At 35.7% G+C, this 20,594-nt stretch overlaps 1 protein-coding gene across 2 annotated transcripts in view; it reads right to left on the bottom strand.

The window, feature by feature from the left end:
- The window catches only part of LOC109078801 (drebrin-like protein B), a 32,996-nt gene extending 22,753 nt beyond the window's left edge, over positions 1-10,243 (bottom strand). For both annotated transcript variants that reach the window (XM_042757329.1, XM_042757330.1), the window contains exon 1: positions 9,933-10,243. In XM_042757329.1, coding sequence (XP_042613263.1) covers positions 9,933-10,018 — 86 coding nt within the window. In that variant the 5' untranslated portion in view covers positions 10,019-10,243. The remainder of the gene's footprint in view (positions 1-9,932) is intronic.
- Between the last annotated feature and the right edge of the window lie 10,351 nt (positions 10,244-20,594).

The raw sequence follows: 20,594 nt of genomic DNA, 5'->3' as shown, positions 1-20,594 counted from the left end.
CCACAACACCAATAGCTATGGGGGAAAAAATTCATTGCAGGCAGTTCACAGTTCAGTTGGAAAAAATGAGATCTTAATTGCAAAACTGGCAATTTGCACAAGGCTGTTGAATCCATAAAAAAATGAAATAAAAATTAGATGATTGATTTAGGGACCCATACAATAAATGAGACCTGGGTTGATTTACTTACTGTGTGCAGCAGCTGTTGAATCCATATAAAAATGAAATAAAAAGTCTGTGTTTGATGTTAGAATAGAGTTTGATAGTCTCATGATTTGAGCTAACAGACAAATGCCAACCACAAAGGCCTGCATCAAAATATCAGCTTTAATGGAATTGTAACTACTGTAAAGTCTAATTCCTGCAATGGAGAGGTGCCAGTTCAACGTTGTCTCAGCTCAAACACAACCACTTTGTGGTCTACAACAGAAAATGTTGCCCTGTTTGAAGATTAAGCTCAGTCTTTAATATTTCACCTTTAGCATAATCTCAAATAATACACTAAGAATGGCAAAACCTCATGCTCTTTCAGGTTATGCAAGGTGAAGGATGAGATAACATCATCTTATGCTGGATCTATGGCCGTTCTCATTACTTTGTGGGAGTCTTAGGTAGGCAGGCTGTTTGTTGATTTATTCTGTCCTGTGCAAGTTTCCAATCTGAGGTGATTAAAGGCCTCAGCAGAGCCAATCTTGTGTTGTGTAAACCCAAAACACCACAAACTTTCCTATTTTCACCTTGGATTATGCCACCAGTAAAAGAGGAATGTTTATCCTCTAGCAATGTCTTAAATTTTTCAACACAAAAAGACAAATAAATATAATTTATTAGACTCGAATAAAGCCACACAAGGCGCAAATGTGTCCAAACTGGTATTGGGTACTTGTTGCAAATGGACTCCTTTTTTGAGATAGTCAAAGCCAGAACTTCAAAGTGGTTAAGAGGAAACCTGCAACAGCGCGGGGACCACTTACAATAGTTTGAGCATAGATTATCACAGGCTCAACTGTTAAATGCACACATGGTAGTTTGAGCTGCAAACAACAGGTTTTAGGTATTATCCTTCGGTATGAGGCTACTGCGAGTCATTAGGGGGCGTGATAAAGACCTCCTTGTAAACATACAACTCAATCTGCACCATATCATCCAACACCTTGGAGGAGAGTGTGTATAATTTGGGACACAAACTGAAAGCGGCACTGAAGAATGTAAATGTTTCAGTGTTTCCATAATAGAACATCAGTGTTCAAATCTCTGGCCAGAAGCACTATTCAGTTCGTCAAAGAATCCTGAAAAACATACTATGGTTAAAAAAAAAACAATGAGGAGCACAACTGTTTTAAACACTGATAATAAAAAAGAGCACCAAATCATCATATCAGAATGATTTCTGAAGGATCATGTGACACTGAAGTCTGGAGAAATGACTGCTGAAAATATATAAAAAATCATTTTAAATTGTAATAATATTTCAAAACATTACTGTTTTTCTGTAATTTTTATCAAATAAATGCAGCTTTGGCGAGCAAAGAGATTTCTTTCAAAAACAGTTTTAAAACTTTTGAACAGTAATGTTTTTTTGTTTTTTTTTTTTACTTTCTCTATTGGACAAAGATAGGGATGAAAATCGAGAACATCATAAATGTTTGAAATGATATAGTGCCCTCAGACAAGCCCAGAACCTCGTCTCTATAGCCAAAGCAAATGCTGTAGGAAACATGATGTAGGAAAATAAATGGAAAAATCTTTCAACTAGACAAGATTGGCCAAAACTACATGAAAGCACAATGAAAAGAGGCATTTGTGCCATGTTCATTTGCCAAAACTTTTGCCAAGCACAGAACTCTAAAGTTGAGGATGGAAAGGCTTGCACATGATTCTATTATTGAACTTCAAAGTTCAAGAAAGAACCAAAAAAAAAAATCTCAACTGGAAGACATTTCAGCATCACTGAAAGGAAACAGATATCTGGAGAATTGTGAGAGTACACAGATATCCAACTGTAACAAATGCTAATTTTACTGGACAAGCCTCACAACTCCGCCAACGACCACAAGCCATCTGTGTGGGACTACAACCCAACATACCGTAACAAACAGCATTGTTTGAGGCTTTTGACCCAGCCTTGCAGCATAGAGGAACTCCATTATCATTTTCCCATTTCCCAGTTCAACAGCAAAGAAGCCAGAGAGAAGCTACCTACACAAGTGCCAGGCATTTCCCAAGAAACAACACAGCTTCTCTCCATATGTGTGTGTGTGTGTGTGTGTGTATATGCTATATAATTAATTATACAATGTGGCAATTAATGAATCCAATTAATCGTATATTAATTAATCCCACATTTGGCCAAAATAAAGCTTAAAGCCATTATTGTGTTACATCAGAAAAACATGAAATAGATATGACAAAAAGTAGCTTAAGAAATATTTTTTTTCTTTTTCATTTTCTTTTCTCATTTTTAATTTTTGGATGAACTATAGATTTAAGCCAATGTTAAATTCAATTAAAACGAAAACATGAAACGAATGTTGACATTTGAAATAACCAAAAAAAAAAAGCAACCTCCCAAAAAAGGTACACATACGAAACAAACAAAACAAACAGTCATGTGAAACAAAAAAAAACCAATGTTACACCATGTCTACACTGGACGTGAACGGCACGGCAAAATACTATCCAATGTCTACACTGATGTGATTTGAAAATACACTCTTATAATCATGGTGTCTACAGCGTACAGTGTAGACAGACTTTATGTGGCGTGTACAACACAACAAATCCCTGACAGAATAATGCTGCTGCATTCTATTTTTGACGTATTGACACAAATTTCAAATGATTTTCAATGGTCACTTTGTCGCGTACAGTGTAGACAGACTTTAATGGTCACATTATTGAGAAGTGTCCTTGCTCATTCTTGCCTTAATCCTTCTTTTGTTCCACAGATGTTTTCCTCTTTTGTTTTTTTATCCACCATCTCTATCTTTCTGTTGCTCGTCTTAGCTAATGTCCGTCCTGTAGAATGAACGCTCTCTCCTCTCCATCATGAGTAGACATGCCCCTTTCTGCTGATTGGCTACAAGTTTGGTAAACTTAAACTGCCAGTAGGTGACAGTAAACACCCCTGCCTTTAATTAAACAATACTCTAAACAAGAAACTTAAACTGCTAGTAGGTGACAGTAAATGTCTTAATGAATACGTCATTAATTGATTCATTCATTCATTCAGTTCGTTCCAATGGCTGATTCATTCAAGAATGAAGTAAATGGCTCTCTTTATGAATGGCCTGTTGAATCATTGGTTCATCCAATTCATTCAAAACACAGATTCATTAAGAAATTGAGTGCTGCTTGCAGATGCACATCAGTTCTGCTGTGGCTTTACAAGGTAATATTTGCATTGGCAAAAATTAGCAAAAACAGACAATATTGTGTCTAAAACATAACACAATATTAAGTTCTTATTTACTGAACTGATGTATAAAATCAGTATCACATTTGCACTTGTGCTATTTGGGACAAAAACAGCACTCATGTGATGTTGCTTTTATATCATCATTTAGTTTTTGCCCCAGTCTCTTGAATTATAGGGGCATACTACAACTGCATTCTATCAACTGGCTTATTTTTCCTAAAGTTTAATTATTCAATTGAAAAAATCTCGATTAAGCGGTGTGTTTGAATTTAGAGATCAGTCTATGTGTCTTTATCCTTGGGTATTACCCCTAAAGTCACAAAAAAATGGGAAAAAATGCTTTTTGATTTTATTTGGAAAAACAAGCAATATTATTTGAGAAAAGAAGTCTTATGTATTTCAAAAGATCATGGTGGTTTAGAGGTACTAAGCTATGATGCTTTAAACTAAGTCTTTAAAAACTGGCTTATTTTTACTGAAGTTTAATTATTCAATTGAAAAAAATCTCTATTAGGCTTGCAAAATTTCATAAACAAGCTCTTATGGTATGGATACTAGCTTATAAGCATAATTTCTCCCCTACGAGATACTATATTTGGAACAACAACGATATTTTATACAAAAACATTTTTTTTTTTTTCACCGTGGTTTGGAAATGGCATTAGTTAGTCAGCTATTAATCAATGATGGTGTTTTATTAACATACTGTATAGAGAATCTTTGAACAAATGTAAAATACCAGTTAAACCTAAGGAATTTTCGTTTGTAATGGATGCAGTTCCCAAAAAAGCATTAATTCTTCTCAACAATACATCACAGGTGAAAGATTTAAGTCTTGCAGATATCAAGAATAACATATTCATTGGTATCACAAATATTATACAAAACAAAGTCTCAAACAACTATATTAGAAATATACTTAATAACATTGTTAATCATCCTGCTCATTTTTTCTGGTCTTCTGTGTTTGGTGAATTGAACTGGCATAAAGCTTGGCAAACAGTGGATACATTTTACATTAATAACCAAGAAAAAGAAATCTCTTTTAAAATAATGCATAAAATATACCCAGTAAAATGTGCTTGAACGTTTTGAACTAAATATTTACTACGCTTGCAATTACATCTATTTTCTTATTGCTTAAATATTCTGGACTGATATGGAACATTTAAATAAGAAGAAATTGAGCATTGCTTTACAGCTGAGTTATTCTAACATAATGATATACTTTAATGATCATGAAATTGATAAAGATATATTGTATAATGATTAATATACATGTGAAAGTTTCAGATATTTTTAAAATTAAATACTTTGACTCCAAGCTTTATTGAGAAACACAGAGTGATACGACATATGCTTCAGGCCCGATACATACTTGTGAACAAAACATCCATTCAGACTACTGTATTTCCAAAGACGCTCATTCAGCATTTCTGCATAATTGGTACATTCAAGGTGGTAGTTTAAGGATATGGAAACATTTACAAAACATATCTGTGTAAACACTGGTCATTCATATGAGGAACATCAACACATCCACCAGCCTTCAACTTACTCAGTCTGTATCATCAGCACGGGAAACCTCATAGGACTTTTTAAGCAATGATTATAACCAGATCAATAAAGCACTTACCTGGGACAAAGTCAACACTAAAATACCTCTTCATTTTCTGCTCAATAGCTTAATTACCAGTCTGCCACTATAAAACATTCCTGTGGTAAGCCAACCACCATAAAGCTAAATAGCCCCACTAAAGTAATGCTATAAAAGTACTCAGATAAACCATCCACATTGATTTTCATTTTGTGTTTAAGGGTGGTTGAGATGACATACTTTTTCAACTGACTGAAATATCTTTATCGGTCTGTATGGCTTATATTGTCATTTTTAATGGCAAACTATTTGGATAACCTTGTGATGAACTTTTCTGAAACAGGAACAGACAAACGCTGGTACATTAAATCTTTGTTGCCTGTGGATAAAACCATACAAGCATAATATCTGATTTCAGTTGTCAGATTGGCCTAGTTAAATGAAAAATAATATGGTGTGACAATAAACCAAATGGTGAAGCAGATTGAAGTCACATCAAAGTATGCAGATGACATTAGATAAAGATAAAACTACACAGATAAACTACTCTTAAGCTATCAAACAATCATTACTTTATTAATTCTTCAATTTATTTTATACATATAAGGCTTTTCTGTCAAGAAACATATACCCATGCACTTTCAACCACTTTAACAGCAATGTTCAATCTCAAAATTCAATATCTTTCTTTCAAAGTACTATAAACATTTCAAGTGCACAGAGAACAGGAAAGCACTGGAAAGTAATAACACTGGCCAAGCAAGGAGTTAAGACGTTCTCCAGAAAAATTGTAAATGTAAACAATCAAAACTATTAATGAGCTCAGAATTTTGCTATGCAGTTGGATCATTACACTTTTTCATTCAGATCTTGGTAGATATTCTTACATCCGGGATACTTTGTTTCTGTTTATTCTTCTGTTACACATATGTGTGGCGAACCAAAAGTCCCATACCAAGAATTTGAGGTAGGAATTCTTGTACCACTACACCCCTTTTATTTCTAAAAGGTATCAACCAATGTAAGCAATTTAAGGATGCCATTTTCATAATTTGGTAAAAAAAAAAAAAAAAATTCCTTTGAAACTTTTAAGTAAAAAGACTGAATTTATATTTTATTGTAAAACACAATAATCTTCAAAAAAAAGTGTGTGATGAAAACTTATTTGATGTGACATTCAAAATGTCTTTGATGGGACAATTATGAAAATTGTATTAATGTCATAAGATAAAATGGTTGCATGTGTTTGCTACTTTCCTCAATTTTGTGCATATTAATTATTTTTATATTACTTCAACAAAACTATCAGCAGAGGTCAATTAAGGTTACCATTCTACATTATTAGTACTGAATAGTCTTGTTGTGGTGATAACTCACCATGACAAGAAAACATTTCACCATTAGTAACATAAAAAAATCACAAACTTATGCTCCAAAATCATGCAAAAATCTAATACCCCAACAACACTGAACAGCATCCGTTCCGTCAACACTGAACCTGAGCTCTGTACCTTCATTACATGCAGATGAGTTCCTTAAAAAACATCACTTTATCACCATAGAAAGACACGTGTGTGCATCATTTAAACCATGCAACATATAAGTTGCTGCATCTTTACTCTGTGAAAATGACAGTGGCTGAATTCCTCTTCGTCAAAAGAAGCCACCTTCAAGATTCAAATGTCACAAATGTGGCTTCTCATCAAAACCTCCTACAATGTTCAATGGAAAGAATTCTGCCACGCCTTCACAGTTTTCCAGTCCAGTCACATCCCTCAGGAGTTGTATTTGCCTGCCCAAGGCGTAGGATAACAAATTCAAACCAAGTGCAACAAATCCCTGCCAATATAAGAACAATATGTTATGGCTTACAACCAAAACAATAAGTTATGAAATGCATACTTCTTACAAAACTAGATAATCTCGCTGGCTTTTATCTCATAGCATTTCTTGTACTGTAGAGCACTTCTACAAATTATGACAACAACAATAAAAACATCTTTCATAGAAGCAAGCAGCAATTATTACTGCATTAGTTTTGAATACAATGACCGAAATTGACTCATGTGTAATTTTGGGAGCTCTGCACACCCATCCACAGCAAACACTGCAGCTGCTAAACACTATGAAGAAATAAAGGACCAATTGCTAACATTTACTTCTGAAGAACTACTAAGGGGCATGTGAAAAGCCTGCCAATGTTTAACTCTGACCTATAAGACTGATATATCAAGCATGAAGAATCAGTCATGGTTTGACACTGGGTTACTACCTCCAGACTAGAGAATTGTCATTTTCCAAGTGTATGACTTTCTTTCTTCTGTGGAACACAAAAGAAATTCAGAATACCTGTTTTTGCCCATACAATGAAATTCAGTGGTGTTTAATTGGAAAATAACTTTATTTTTAATTTCAATAAGCAAAGTTTTGTAAATAACCACATATCCAGTAAAAAAAAATGCCAATAGCAGAAGCTGTTCCTCATTCTAGTGTGCTCAAAGTGCATCTGAACAACTCAACAAGTCTACAACGCAAGTTGTTCAGAGCACAAAAGTACAGAAATAAGAGATAATTGCTGTGGAGAAGTGCGAGTTTCCTCTTTTGCTGGAAATTCACAGGTCTTTTGTCACTTCTTACATTTAGCATCTGCTTACAGGCCATTTAAAGTGACTTGACATGTCAAAATGACAGTGTGGAATAAAAAGTGAAAACCCTCACCATCACTGTTCCAGCTGTCAATAGACAGAAGCAGGCAATACGTGAATGCGCTTGATAGGCTTGTAAAGCCTAAAGCATCAGTGACTGTTTCTGTGCACGTTTCCACAGTGATTAAGCATGTGGAAAAACAGAATGGGTGCTGCCTGGATCATTTAGGAAGCCACTGACGGGCGTTTGCAGGAATTAGCCTGAGCCTGCAGAAATACAGGAGAAACAATGACACTGCTGATATAACAAACATGAACTGCCAAGATCTGACAGAGGAAAGGCACTGCAGGACTTTTGAGCTGTCAGATCAGGGGCTGTTAACGTTTGAACAAATGTATATCCGAGCTGATACATGCAGATTATAATGAAACACCCGTAATTACTGTCACCAGTTTCCAATGTGTTCAATCAGTACATTAGAAGCCAACGAAAGATGACATCATATAGTTGAGTAAGCGGTGAGTGGGAGCAGGCTATTAACTCTAAATGAATAAGCGCATATGTATTCAGTTTCAGAAAAAGGTGTCTCTAATCATGTGGGTGTCCACTTGAGTGCAAACCACCCTGTAAACTCTCTGCATAGGCCTGAAGCTGAGGCAGAATATAACTTCATGACATCATGGTAGAAAGTAAATGATAGGGGCTGGTTGGTTTCCTTACATCATTCAACCCAAAATGCACACACACACATAGAATGAGGAACCAGGGAAAAAAAACTTTGAATCATTTTATAGGCCAATAAATGCATCCATTTTCTAGAACACTGTGCCAGCAGATTTTTATATTAGGCATCCAGAAGTGAACTGCTGGGAACACTATTGTTTTCATTAGGATTGTTATTAGCCTATACTTTTTCTAACTTAAAACAAAATGCAGAATAACCCAAAAATGGTAGAAACATGAAATTTAGAGGACTACAGGTGGAGCTATAGAGCAAAAAAAAAAAAAAAAAAACTCTTTATACCCCCATTTATTTCTCCCAAGGACATTTTTCCACCATTCTGGATTACTTTTGCAAACTAGTCCTAGGTTTTTTATTTTATTATTAATATTATTATTATTATTATTTACTGTACCTGTAATTTTTCTGTACCATATTTTGCATGTGCAGTTTCATTGTTAAGAGTCATTAAAATATGTTAAACTTAGAATTCTACATAACAAAGAATGTAGCTCAAGGCCTATTTTACTAAAACGGTTGTTGAACTTAACCTTATTTTAAAGAACTTGCACCAGTGTATGAAGAAAGTTACTCTGAGGAGACGTAAGAAATTCGGTTGGGCTTTACCAGTTGCTGGCAATATAAAAATGATACTAAAATGACTCTATGATATTTTGATACGAATTAAATATTAAATGCCATGTCTTTGACCAATGATGCGATTACTCGAAAAAGCATGCAAAGTTCCAAAAGGTGGCGCTATAACAGTAGAAGAAAAAAAACATGCAAATGCATGCAGCTTCATTACATACAACTGATGTTATTACTGTGCATGCATTAGTTTGTGCATATACTTGTCAAATCGTATGGTTAAGCGTATGGATTACAGGGTAATGTAATTCGTGTTTGTAGCTACAATAGTCTATCGCAATTGAACTAATTTGCATACAGGTAAACACTAAGGGGAAAAACAGCAAGGAGAAGTGTTCAATCAACCACTTCCACAGGAATGAACCCAGCGTGTATTCTCATAACTTTCCGTTCAAATTTGTGTAAAAAAAAAAAACAAACAAACAAAAAAAAAACAAAAAAACATTCACTTTCACTGACCTTATCTTTAGCAATGGGGGACAGGCTTGAGGGAAGTGGCCTTGTATTTTGCTTCCCCACAAAAAGTACTCTGTACACAAACTAATTCCAGCGTAATAGGAGAGTAATAATCTGCCTTTTGCAGTGTTGAACAACTTACTTACCACAGTGCACAAATTAAATGTATTCAAATGTTTATTATTCAAAACGTAGGCTAAAAATATATACATTCAGACAACATTAAAAAAGCAACTGCGCAATATCATTTCCAAAGCATCAGTGAACGTCTTCGGGTTGTGTCTCAAAACCAAATTAGCTCTCTACCTAGATAACATTCATATTTGTTGCCTATATGATCATTTAAAGTGTTGCTTGCGCCCGTGACGCATAAAATGCAGTCTAGACAGGCAGCTCGCTTTTGAGACATATTTGAGACACAAGTAAGTAACGTTTACTGTACCAGTTTGTGGATGCTCGCGGGTTGAGGATGTCTTCTTTAGCGGTCAGCAGAGAGAGGCTGTACGCGTCCAAGTTAATCGCTCTCATCCTGATGCTGGAGTGTTTCTCTGTACTCCACAAGACCAGCGCACTTCAACAAACGTTTTGTGTTCCTAGTAAACAAGCAGGTCCGTTATCCAAAGGTGCATTCAGGGACGTAAGTTTCACAGGCGATGTGTAACTTGTGAAGAGCAGTTGGAGTTGGAGGTGGAGGCGAACACTGCTTATGTGCTGCATCAGTACTGCTGGAAAACTTCATGAAGAGGAATCTCTCAAAAAGCTCCACCTCCTGCTCTGAGTCAGAAGAAAAAACAACGCTGCTGTTGCACAATTTCGGTTTATCTCGGTTGCTGCTAACATGAATTACAGACCGTGGTATGGTCACGTAAAAACAGTTTGGAGGCAATGTAATTTAATCCGATTTTTATATTCTAGATTGTTTGAACACGAGGACGCATTTGAAATGGGTTTATGGGCGTTCTTGTTGAGTTAGGTTATGAGATGTCCAGATGCCGCTGCAATATTTATGCTATCCTGGATTTTAGTACAATGTGCATACTATTTTTTGAGGTTTTTTAAACTTTTTAAGGCCATCCTTTACTTTTTTTAGTATAAAGACCTATTTATACTGTTTATAAATAACATTTGCAAAATTAAATAGTTGGCCTTTATATCCTACATTGAATTTAAAGCAAAACAGTTTAATAAATGTTATCATCTGAAAAATGTATTACTTCTGATGAGTTGACAATGTACTGTCAGTGTACACATACCTTTTTTCCCCACAAAACGGTTTTATTTCACACTGTTACTATGGATGTCAATAAACATCAAAAAAGCAGAATGCAACAGTAATAATGTCAAATTCAGTAAATGTTTATTTTATTTATTTTTTTTTTTTTAATCACATCACATTCCAATCACAATAAACGTATTTAGTTTAAAATATAAGTTAACACATTAACACTGACAGCCCTAAAATAATACTTTTCCCCTCAGTATTATTTTGTGGATCCTTTAGTGCCAGGTTGGCAGAAACAAGTTAGAAAATTAAAGGTATAGGCTACTACACCCCAAAATGCAAATTTTGTCATTAATCACTTACCTCCATGTCGTCCAAACTCATAAAAGCTTTCTTCGTCTTCTAAACATAATTTAAGATAATTTGGATGAAAACTGGGAGGCCTGTGACTGTCCCATAGACTGCCAAGTAAAAATCACAGTGTCAAGGTCCATAAAAGGTATTAAAGTCGTTGTCAGAATACTCCATCTGCCATCAGACGTGCAATCTGGGTTATATGAAGCGACAGAAACACTTTTTGTAGTCACAGGCCTCCCGGTATTCGTCCAAAATATCTTAAATTGTGTTCCGAAGATGAATGAAGCTTTTACGGGTTTGGAACGACATTGGGGTAAGTGATTAATGACAAAATTTTCATTTTAGGGTGTAGTATACCTTTAATTTTATTTTAAAAAAGTTTGTGAGGAACATGTTCGGATAATCTAACCAATCAGCATAAAAGCCTCCATTAAGTGACTGTTTTCCTGCATCGTGCCGCCAATCCAACACCTCTCTCTCTCTTGGCTGGTTCCTATCCCAGCTAGGGAAGTCCAGGAGAGTACTTTGGGTTTGGGTCAAATCTCGAGTTTGAAGCCTTCCTCAAGGACAGCAAGCCAAATTTGCTTATTCTTTACCCTTTTTTATGTACAATTATATGTACATGTGAATTTGTAAAAACTCATGTTAGTTTAATGCTTAAGTACTTCATTGTGTTTTTGCCCCTATTTTCTTTCTCCAGGATTCCAAAAGAGACAGAAATCATGGGCATAAAAAAGAACATCTATATGAGTTTGTGCAAATTCAGTTAAAATTTTTAGACCATTCCTCTATTTTATGCCCAATGTTTGAAGCATGGCAATGAATGAGTGCAAATTTGGTTGAAAGTCCACTGGTCCTGCCTTGACACACTATTGAGCTGCCAGTCTCTCTTTGTACAGGCTTCCTGTGAGCAGTCTTTGGAGTGCTTGGCAGCCAGCTGAGAAGCCGTTTACAGTGCAGTGATCTCTGAGGGACCCTTGCCAGAGCAGGGCCGATTTGATGGGAACTGAACTTGATGTAGTCTCCTTTAAACTGGCTTTGTTTTTGTTAAAAAATGCAATGCTTAGTATAATGCTACATATACTATATTCTCCCTCTTTCCCTTTCTAAATACATTTTTATTTTAATATCACTGAGATACTATTATAGTTTTTATTATTATTTTAAATTTTTTTATATTTATATTTTCCATTTTTTAGCTACAGTTGTAGAAATTTTGTTGCATGTTTTTTTGTCAGTCATAGTTTATATTAATTTTATTTTAGTTTTAAATATTACATCAAGAAATATTGCATTGGCAACTGGATTAACAAAATAAGTTATATTTTATTTTAATTCAGTTAACTTACGCTCATTGTATTTCAAGTGATGAAATGTTATGGTTTTAGTTTTAGTTAACTGTAATAACCCTACTATATGCAAAAAAACACTTTTCTCTTTAAAGTTTTCCTCTTGCTTTTTTTTATCTTTTACTTAGGATGTTTTATGATTTTCGCATTGTCTGATCTAGTGCTGCTTTCATCTAATGTTATTGTTTCAGATCTATTTCTTTCTAAATACATTCATGAGAATCATGCCGTGCATAGGATTTAACAAAATGATAAAAGATGCTTAAAACTAAGTTAAAATACCCTTATTGATCCACACGAGAAGAGAAGTTTAGTCTTCATACTTCACAGACATCAGTTCAACATCAGGAGATAGGATTTACCCACTTATTCTCTTGCACACACGCCCACACACACAAAGCCATGAACGCAAACTCAACCCACATCTTCCTCTGTCTGGCTCTTTAAACATTACACCATCTATCTTTGTGGTTTAATTAGTTCATGTTGTAGAGTTCTGCAAGCGTATAGGGCCACCACTGCCTGTCTAAAACTCTGTGTTTAAGGGTAGATATGCACTACAGAACAGATCCCAACTTAAACTGCTGGAGCCCCCTAAAACATCATCTTTGGAGGCATGTGTGAGGATTTATGGCACATGATCTGAAAGGAATGTGTGCCAAAATGTCCAGATTCCTTCATGATCTCAGCAGCTTCCTCTCTTGTTATACTGTTGTGTTTGACATGACACCACGTCTGGTGTTTCCTTTAAGTGACATGAGAGATTTTTTAAAGATACTGTGCTGCTGAGATAATGATAAAGTGCTGTTTATTTAAGAGGAATACATTTAGCATTGAAATAATATTATTTAAAACAGAGTAAACACAAAATGGAGGATGAAGCCCTCACATAGTTTCTTGATGTTCTGACTGAGCCTGATAAAGCCCATTGTAATATACAAGTCAACAAATGTGTTTTCTATACCTTGGCCTTTCTAGGATTTTTCAAACTGAGGTCCAGGGGCCCCTAGTAAAAAAATGTTTTTACAAATTGCTTCTCTAGGAATGTTAAAGTTTCTATGTTTACTTCAATATATTAATTAAATGTTTAATGCATTTTCACACATATACATAATCTGATAATATAACCGTTTCATTCTACTTTCTAAAAACTGTCTAAAGTCTAAAAGTTTGAAAACCTTTCTATACACTACTATATTATAACGCCTCGTAGTTTCATTAAAAGTGAAATGCATCACAGGCAGAAATAGCTTTCAAGACCATTCCTGTCTGTTACAGCATTGTCATATTTGTCTGCCTTTACATCTTGAACACATGCAGTACACACACGCAGTCATGCTTCAATGTGTTTAGACCTAAAAGAGATGTCAAAGTTCAGCACACCAAAGATATATGCCTTTAGTCCAGGCTTATAGCTTGACCTCTGCTATAAGCCATAGTCATTACTCTTTCTCATTATATGCTTTCTGTTAGCCTTGCTTCTCTCCATCCCTTTCAAGCATCCAGCATTTCATCAACCTTCCCTGGACTTTTGATACTGTGTTTTCATCTCTGAATGCATTATCTTAACTAAATGCTAGCATTATCAGCACTGACTTCCTGGGAATACATTACCTTTTGGAGTGCCTACATGTTGAAGACTGCATATTTGCCATATCATATGATGCTGTACATTGTCAGGTTTCACAAACACTTCCTGTGCATCATTTCACCTAGTCTTTTCATACCAATTTCTAAAATTGATACACTGTCACAGTTTAAGTTATGACTTTATTTAGCTCAAAAAGAATTGAGTAATATGTAGGCAAAGATTTGTAATTGAGGGAGGAAAACATGTTTACTTCAAGGTTTTGGATTTCAGAGTTGTAAGCATTATGTGTTTGCTTTCTCGTGACAAAATGACATTAAAAGGTCAAAGAATGCTTGCTACGTTTTCCAATATTATCACATTCTTGTGAGGAGGCTTCAGGGAACATCCTCCACTGGGTTCCAGTCTGTTTACATAGCCATTATTTAGTGCTGTGCTCATTACACCAGAAGATGAGGATCTCATGCTTTAGTTGTCACAGTCTGAACTCCCACATGTGCTATGCTTGTGCTTGTTAATTACATTTTCCATTAATGTACATCACAACAATTGTGGCCCAAGTAGGATGTTTTTTTATTTTTTCTTGTTTTTTTTTTTTTAACAGGAGGAGTTGGATATTATATGTAAATTGCTCACAGGAGGTGCGGTGTCTGTGTGAATGAGTAAGGCCAGGTAACATAGTTTAAAGAAGTATGTGAGCACAGATGCAAACTGTCAACATTCTGTCAGGTTGAACTTACTCAACATGTGCTATTGCGTTGGAATGGTGGTAACAATCTTCAGTACTCAAGGGGGCGATAGAGTACATAGAGCACTCAATGCAGCCCTCAATAGGAATTTTGCGAAAGACACATGAGGTGAAACATTTCCGCATCAGGTTTAACTTTGTTAAACTTTGAACTCACAAATTTGTCTTTGACCAAGATAAAGTTGCTTCATCAGGAAGTGACCTCTAAGTAAACGGTGCTTCATGCATTGCTACGCTATTGATGGAAAATGGATCTTCTTAGTTTACGAAGTTTTAATTAAGTTTTGCTAACGTGACCAGCTTTTACAAATACAACTTCAAATATCTCTGACATTAAACGGGATATGTTATTATTCAGGTACCATAAGTTGCTACAAACATATTTACTTTAACTTGCTTAGCAAAATTTTGTGATGACGGTAATTGACTTGGCATACAAAACACAGCAAAAAAGAAAGACATTTTGTGCATCTGAATAAGCATAAAGTACCCAGATGACTTACTACTTACGGCCAAATTCTGAAGTGCTTATGCAGTGAACACAACATCCCACAAGACCACGGATGAGTAGTAGACGGCAGTGAAGCTACGTAACTGATGTTTTTAGGTGACATGATCATGACCAATGCGGTACATCCGAATTACATTCATTCTACACACTTCAGTTACATGGAACACCCATTTAACCATCTCAAAGAAGCACCTACTTAGAGAGTATGCGATTTCAGACGCAGCCATTTAGGCGAATTCCTGTTGTAGCACCCTTGTGGCAACGCTGAGAATGCAACGCATACTAGTGACACATTTCACAATGTAAATGACATAGGGAATCAAGATTGAGACTACAACTGTCAGTGTAAAAAGAAAAGACATGTTTCATCAGTTGCTGGTACCTCGACAAAGCCAAGATGATCTCTAGACAACATTACCTATAACAGCGGTCCAACATAAGCCTGATTACATAAGACATTATCAACACAGAAGAGACAGAGGGATAAATAGTAAAATAGGTTTATAGAGTCCCTCATATTACAAAGGCACATGGTTTAGTTCATATTTTGATAAAATTACTGGTTACTAGACTTTTGCTAAACTTTTTCAGGCAACACAAGGCGTTATCCATGAAACGCTGCTGAAAAATGCTGTTTCAGTGTAACAGATAGCTGAACAATTGCAAAGAAAGACTCAACATACCCAGCTATTATCAGCAATTTGAATCTTTTGCTTTCAGAACAATTGCCATTCACCCTGTATTTAGACATAAGGACCTCAAGGAATTTGTTATAAGATGAGTGAGTCTAGGCATGCAGTTCTTGTTGGGAATGTCTGTGACTTTGCTCTGCTGATTTCAGTAATGGTTTTGGACTTGGGGCAACACATTTATTGAAGAATGACTTTGAGGAATTCCATTCTGGACAATTAAATCTTAAGAGTAACTGAATGTTCACGTTCTTCTCAGTTAACCCAATCATCCTATGGTCTTATCTGAGACATTAAACACAAGAAAACTTTAAAGTAAAGTTTAATGGTGTACTGTGGTACCAGAAGTCATTTTGTTTGCTAGTTGCAAAAGATAAACAAAACAACACACATTCTAATAACTTAACATAACACTCACCTCGCCAGGCATTTACTGATGTTTTATAAGTTTGTACTATTTGATGGCACGTTGACACAAAGGGAAAAATGTGGGAGAGTGGGATGAGTAGGATAAGATGCTCTCATGGAAGAGGAATGCAATTGCAAGGTCAGGTAGAATTAACACTTAGGTAACTTATTATAACAATATTATGTTTTTGTTTTTGTCAGTTGTGTAAAAACCAAACATCTTATTAAAGTTAAACTAGCTTCAGTGTAAAAAAGCATAATATTTTAGTCACTTTTCAGAATTAAACACAGGCCAAAGCATTTTATTTAGTTCAGAAACAATATTGTATTCCACATTCTGTTATACAATACAAGCTTTTCTAGATATCTGAAATGGCACAGAGACTTTTTAGAGTTGCTCAATTACAGCCATAAGAATGTTACCACACAGTGCTTTCATGAAGTGTTTCTGGCCTTCATGAAACCATGGCACCGCCGAACACATCAGTCACATATGATGACACAAGCACTAGGGCTGTAATCAGTGTCTCACAAACACACACCAAGGGGACTTTCTTGTTAGCCACCCATCTACACAGACACAACCCGACCCCCCTTTGGGGCTACAGAATCAATTACAGCATATGTGTTGGGTTTGCCCCTTCTAAATGTTACTGGAAATGTTGCTGTGTATGAATGTGAGCATGCACGTATGTATGGAGATGACTTATTTCCTGTGATGTGTATTGCTTCTAGTATTGCAATCCCCAATGTCCTATATGGAAATCATTAACATGTCTGTGTTTGCTTGACAACCAAAAACCTACAACTGTTTTGGGACTTAGGTGAGGATCCCATTTGTTGAGTTCAGTTTGAATTTCAATACAATCATTCCAGCACTCCTCCAGACCAAACTAACCCAGATCTCTACAGCTCTATCTATCAGTGGATCACCAGCCTGACAGATAGGCAACAGCTAGTGAGACTGGGGAAATTCATGTTAAACAGCCCTCAGGGATGTGTTCTCTCCCCACTGCTCTATTGACCCCTCTGTTAAGCTCCTGGAGTTTGCAGACAACACTACATTCATCTGCCTCATCCATGACAGTGAGGAGTCTGCAAATAGAAGCAAAGTTGAGCAGCTGGCTGTCTGGTGCATCAGGCATCAGATCAGATATCAGCTACAAAATCAGATATCAGAAGACTACAGAGGATGGTTTGGACTGTGCTCCCCTGCACACTCTTCAAGAACTGTATATATCCAGAGTGGGCTCAGAAAATCACTCTTGATCCCTCACATCCAAGCTGTCTACTTTTTGAACTTTTGACTAATAAAAATATGTGCAATACCACTTTTATTTATTTAATACTACCTTACATTTTATTCCATTTCTTGTAAATTCTCCCACTGTGCAGGTTAAAAAATGTGCCATTTTATTTTATTATATACTACTACAGCTTTGGGGGATTCTATCTAACCATCGATATACCACAACAGTACAGACAGCAGTTTATATTATAGTATATTTTATTATATATTATAAAGTCCAAAACATCACAAAAAACACCACAACAACAACCAAATTATTCACAAATGGAGAACCTTCCCAGGAGTGGCCGGCCGACCAAAATTACCCCAAGAGCACAGCGAAGACATCTCCAAAACATCACAAAAGACCCCACAACAACATCCAAAGAATCACTTTCCTGAGTTAAGGGCAGTGTTCATAACTCCACCATAAGAAAGAGACTGGGCAAAAATGGTCTGCATGGCAGAGTCCCAAGACGAAAACCGCTGCTGAGCAAAAAGAACATAAAGGCTCGTGTCAGTTTTGCCAGAAAACATCCTGATGATCCCTAAGACTTTTGGGAAAATACTCTGGAGACTGACGAGATGAAAGTTGAACTTTTTGGAAGGTGTGTGTCCCATTACGTCTGGTGTAAAAGTAACACCGCATTTCAAAAAAAGAACATCATACCAGCAGTAAAATATGGTGGTGGTAGTGTGATGGTCTGGGGCTGTTTTGCTGCTTCAGGACCTGGAAGACTTGCTGTGAAAAATGGAACCATGAATTCTGCTGTTTACCAAAAAATCCTGAAAGAGAATGTCCCGCCATCTGTTCGTGACCTCAAGCTGAAGCGAACCTGGGTTCTGCAGCAGGACAATGATCCAAAACACACCAGCAAGTCCACCTCTGAATGACTGAAGAAAAAACAAAATGAAGACTTGGAGGGGCCTAGTCAAAGTCCTGACCTGAATCCTATTGAGATGCTGTGGCATGACCTTAAAAAGGCAGTTCATGCTCGAAAACCCTCCAATGTGGCTGAATTACAACTATTCTGACTAGATGAGTGGACCAAAATTCCTCCACAGCACCGTAACAGACTCATTGCAAGTTATCGCAAACGCTTGATTGCAGTTGTTGCTGCTAATGGTGGCCCAACCAGTTTTTAGGTTTAGGGGGCAAACACTTTTTCACACAGGGCCATGTCGTTTTGGATTTTGTTTTCCCTTAATAATAAAAACCATAATTTAAAAACTTCAATTATCTTTCACTAAAATTAACATTTACTAAAATATAAAAAACCTTAAATATCAAAAACATTAAAAAAAAAAAAAAAATCAAAAAAAAAATATTTTGTATTTTATTCACATATCTTTATTTCTTATCATATATGTTGTTGTTGTTGTCTGTGTACTGTAAGCTTCTGTCAATAGAACAAATTCCTTGTATTTGCAAACATACTTGGCAATAAAGCTCTTTCTGATTCTGATTTCATTAAATCACCTCTGGTAGCTGACATTTTGATCTAATTCTTTCATGGTGTTTGAGGGACTGGGGAAGGAAGGCAGTCACTTTGTGATGACTCAGCCATTTCCTCTGCTACTTTATGAGAGAGAGTCACAATGCAAGAGCCAGCTGGATAAAAGTAGTGCTTCTGAAATAAACCTGAGTAGCTCAGCTAGATGAAAGTGTTTCATTTTATTATTTTATTTGTTGACCTATTCAAAAAATGGTCATAATTATAATGCAATATTATGACATATTGCTAAAATATATGTATTATAGTTTGAGAGGAAATGCTCGAAACTCCCTCTGCAGGACATTTTACAGTACTGACTTTCCATAAAACAAGCTTTAGATCACCTGTACAAATCTTACATAAAATTAAGGACATTTCCCATTTATGTGTGAAATACACTGAAACAAATTTGTATAGGATTTACTTTGAATCAGTTTTCAGTCAGAAATTGTTTGTAAATGCAGTTCAGTTCATTACAAATAAAACAAAAGCAACACTTTGAATTAAACATGAAATTTTGAACTAGAAAGTCTGAAAGTATTTTCAAGTGGAACAATTATACATCTCCAAAACGGTCCATCTTTGTTTTATTTACAACTTTGAAAAATCATTTTTATGGTGAGAACAGTTATACTCTTTTACATGCATTTTAAATGATTAATCCATAAAAAAAGGCTAAAATATGTTAATGTAACCGTTTTATGATTAACAGTTAACATTCCATAAGAAATAATAATAATAAAAGAACGCAAAGAAATGAGTTCAAAGAGTTCAGTTAAGTTTTATTAAAAGCCAAGCAAACATTGAAACACTGAAACAGATAACCTTTTCCAACCCTTTTCCAGCTCCATTTTGTACAAATCACAGTTGTTCAAAAATATTACAAACGATTCAGTAAAACTTTTTTTTTTCTTTTGCGAGAGCAGCAAAACATTCTGATTTTGTATTTTGAAAGCCCTTAGTAGTGTGTATATGTTTCTTCTTCCAATAAAAAAAAAAAAATAACAAAAAACAAAAAAAAAACAAAAATAAACAAATTAAAAAGAAAAAAAGCAAAAAAAAACAGCATAGATTCAAAAGAGGAAGAGAGGTCAAGGGAAGGGTCGGCAGTCAGTGACACCTACCTCACCTCAAGACAAAAAATAGCAAGGACCATTTAAACAGATCACCTCACCACCAGCAGAAAGGGGGGCAGGGTTTGTCAAAGGGCATACAAGTGCTCCACTATATCTGACAGATGTTGTTCAGAAAAGTAATACGGCCCTTTTCTTTCATGGAGATGAAGGTGGATTTCCAAGCACAGAAAGGAAGTTGGCTGGAGAGCCCCTCTGTTGAAACACAGAAACTAACAAGGGCTTGAAGTGGTCTCTGCCTAGGACCTGAGGTCAGAGTGTTAATTTTACAAGCAATAAGATGTGGTTAACCTTTCCAGTTTAATACAAATGTTG

Source organism: Cyprinus carpio, chromosome A5, assembly GCF_018340385.1.
Source record: "Cyprinus carpio isolate SPL01 chromosome A5, ASM1834038v1, whole genome shotgun sequence".
Classification (NCBI taxonomy): Eukaryota; Metazoa; Chordata; class Actinopteri; order Cypriniformes; family Cyprinidae; genus Cyprinus; species Cyprinus carpio.
This window is presented reverse-complemented; position numbering and strand designations above follow the sequence as displayed.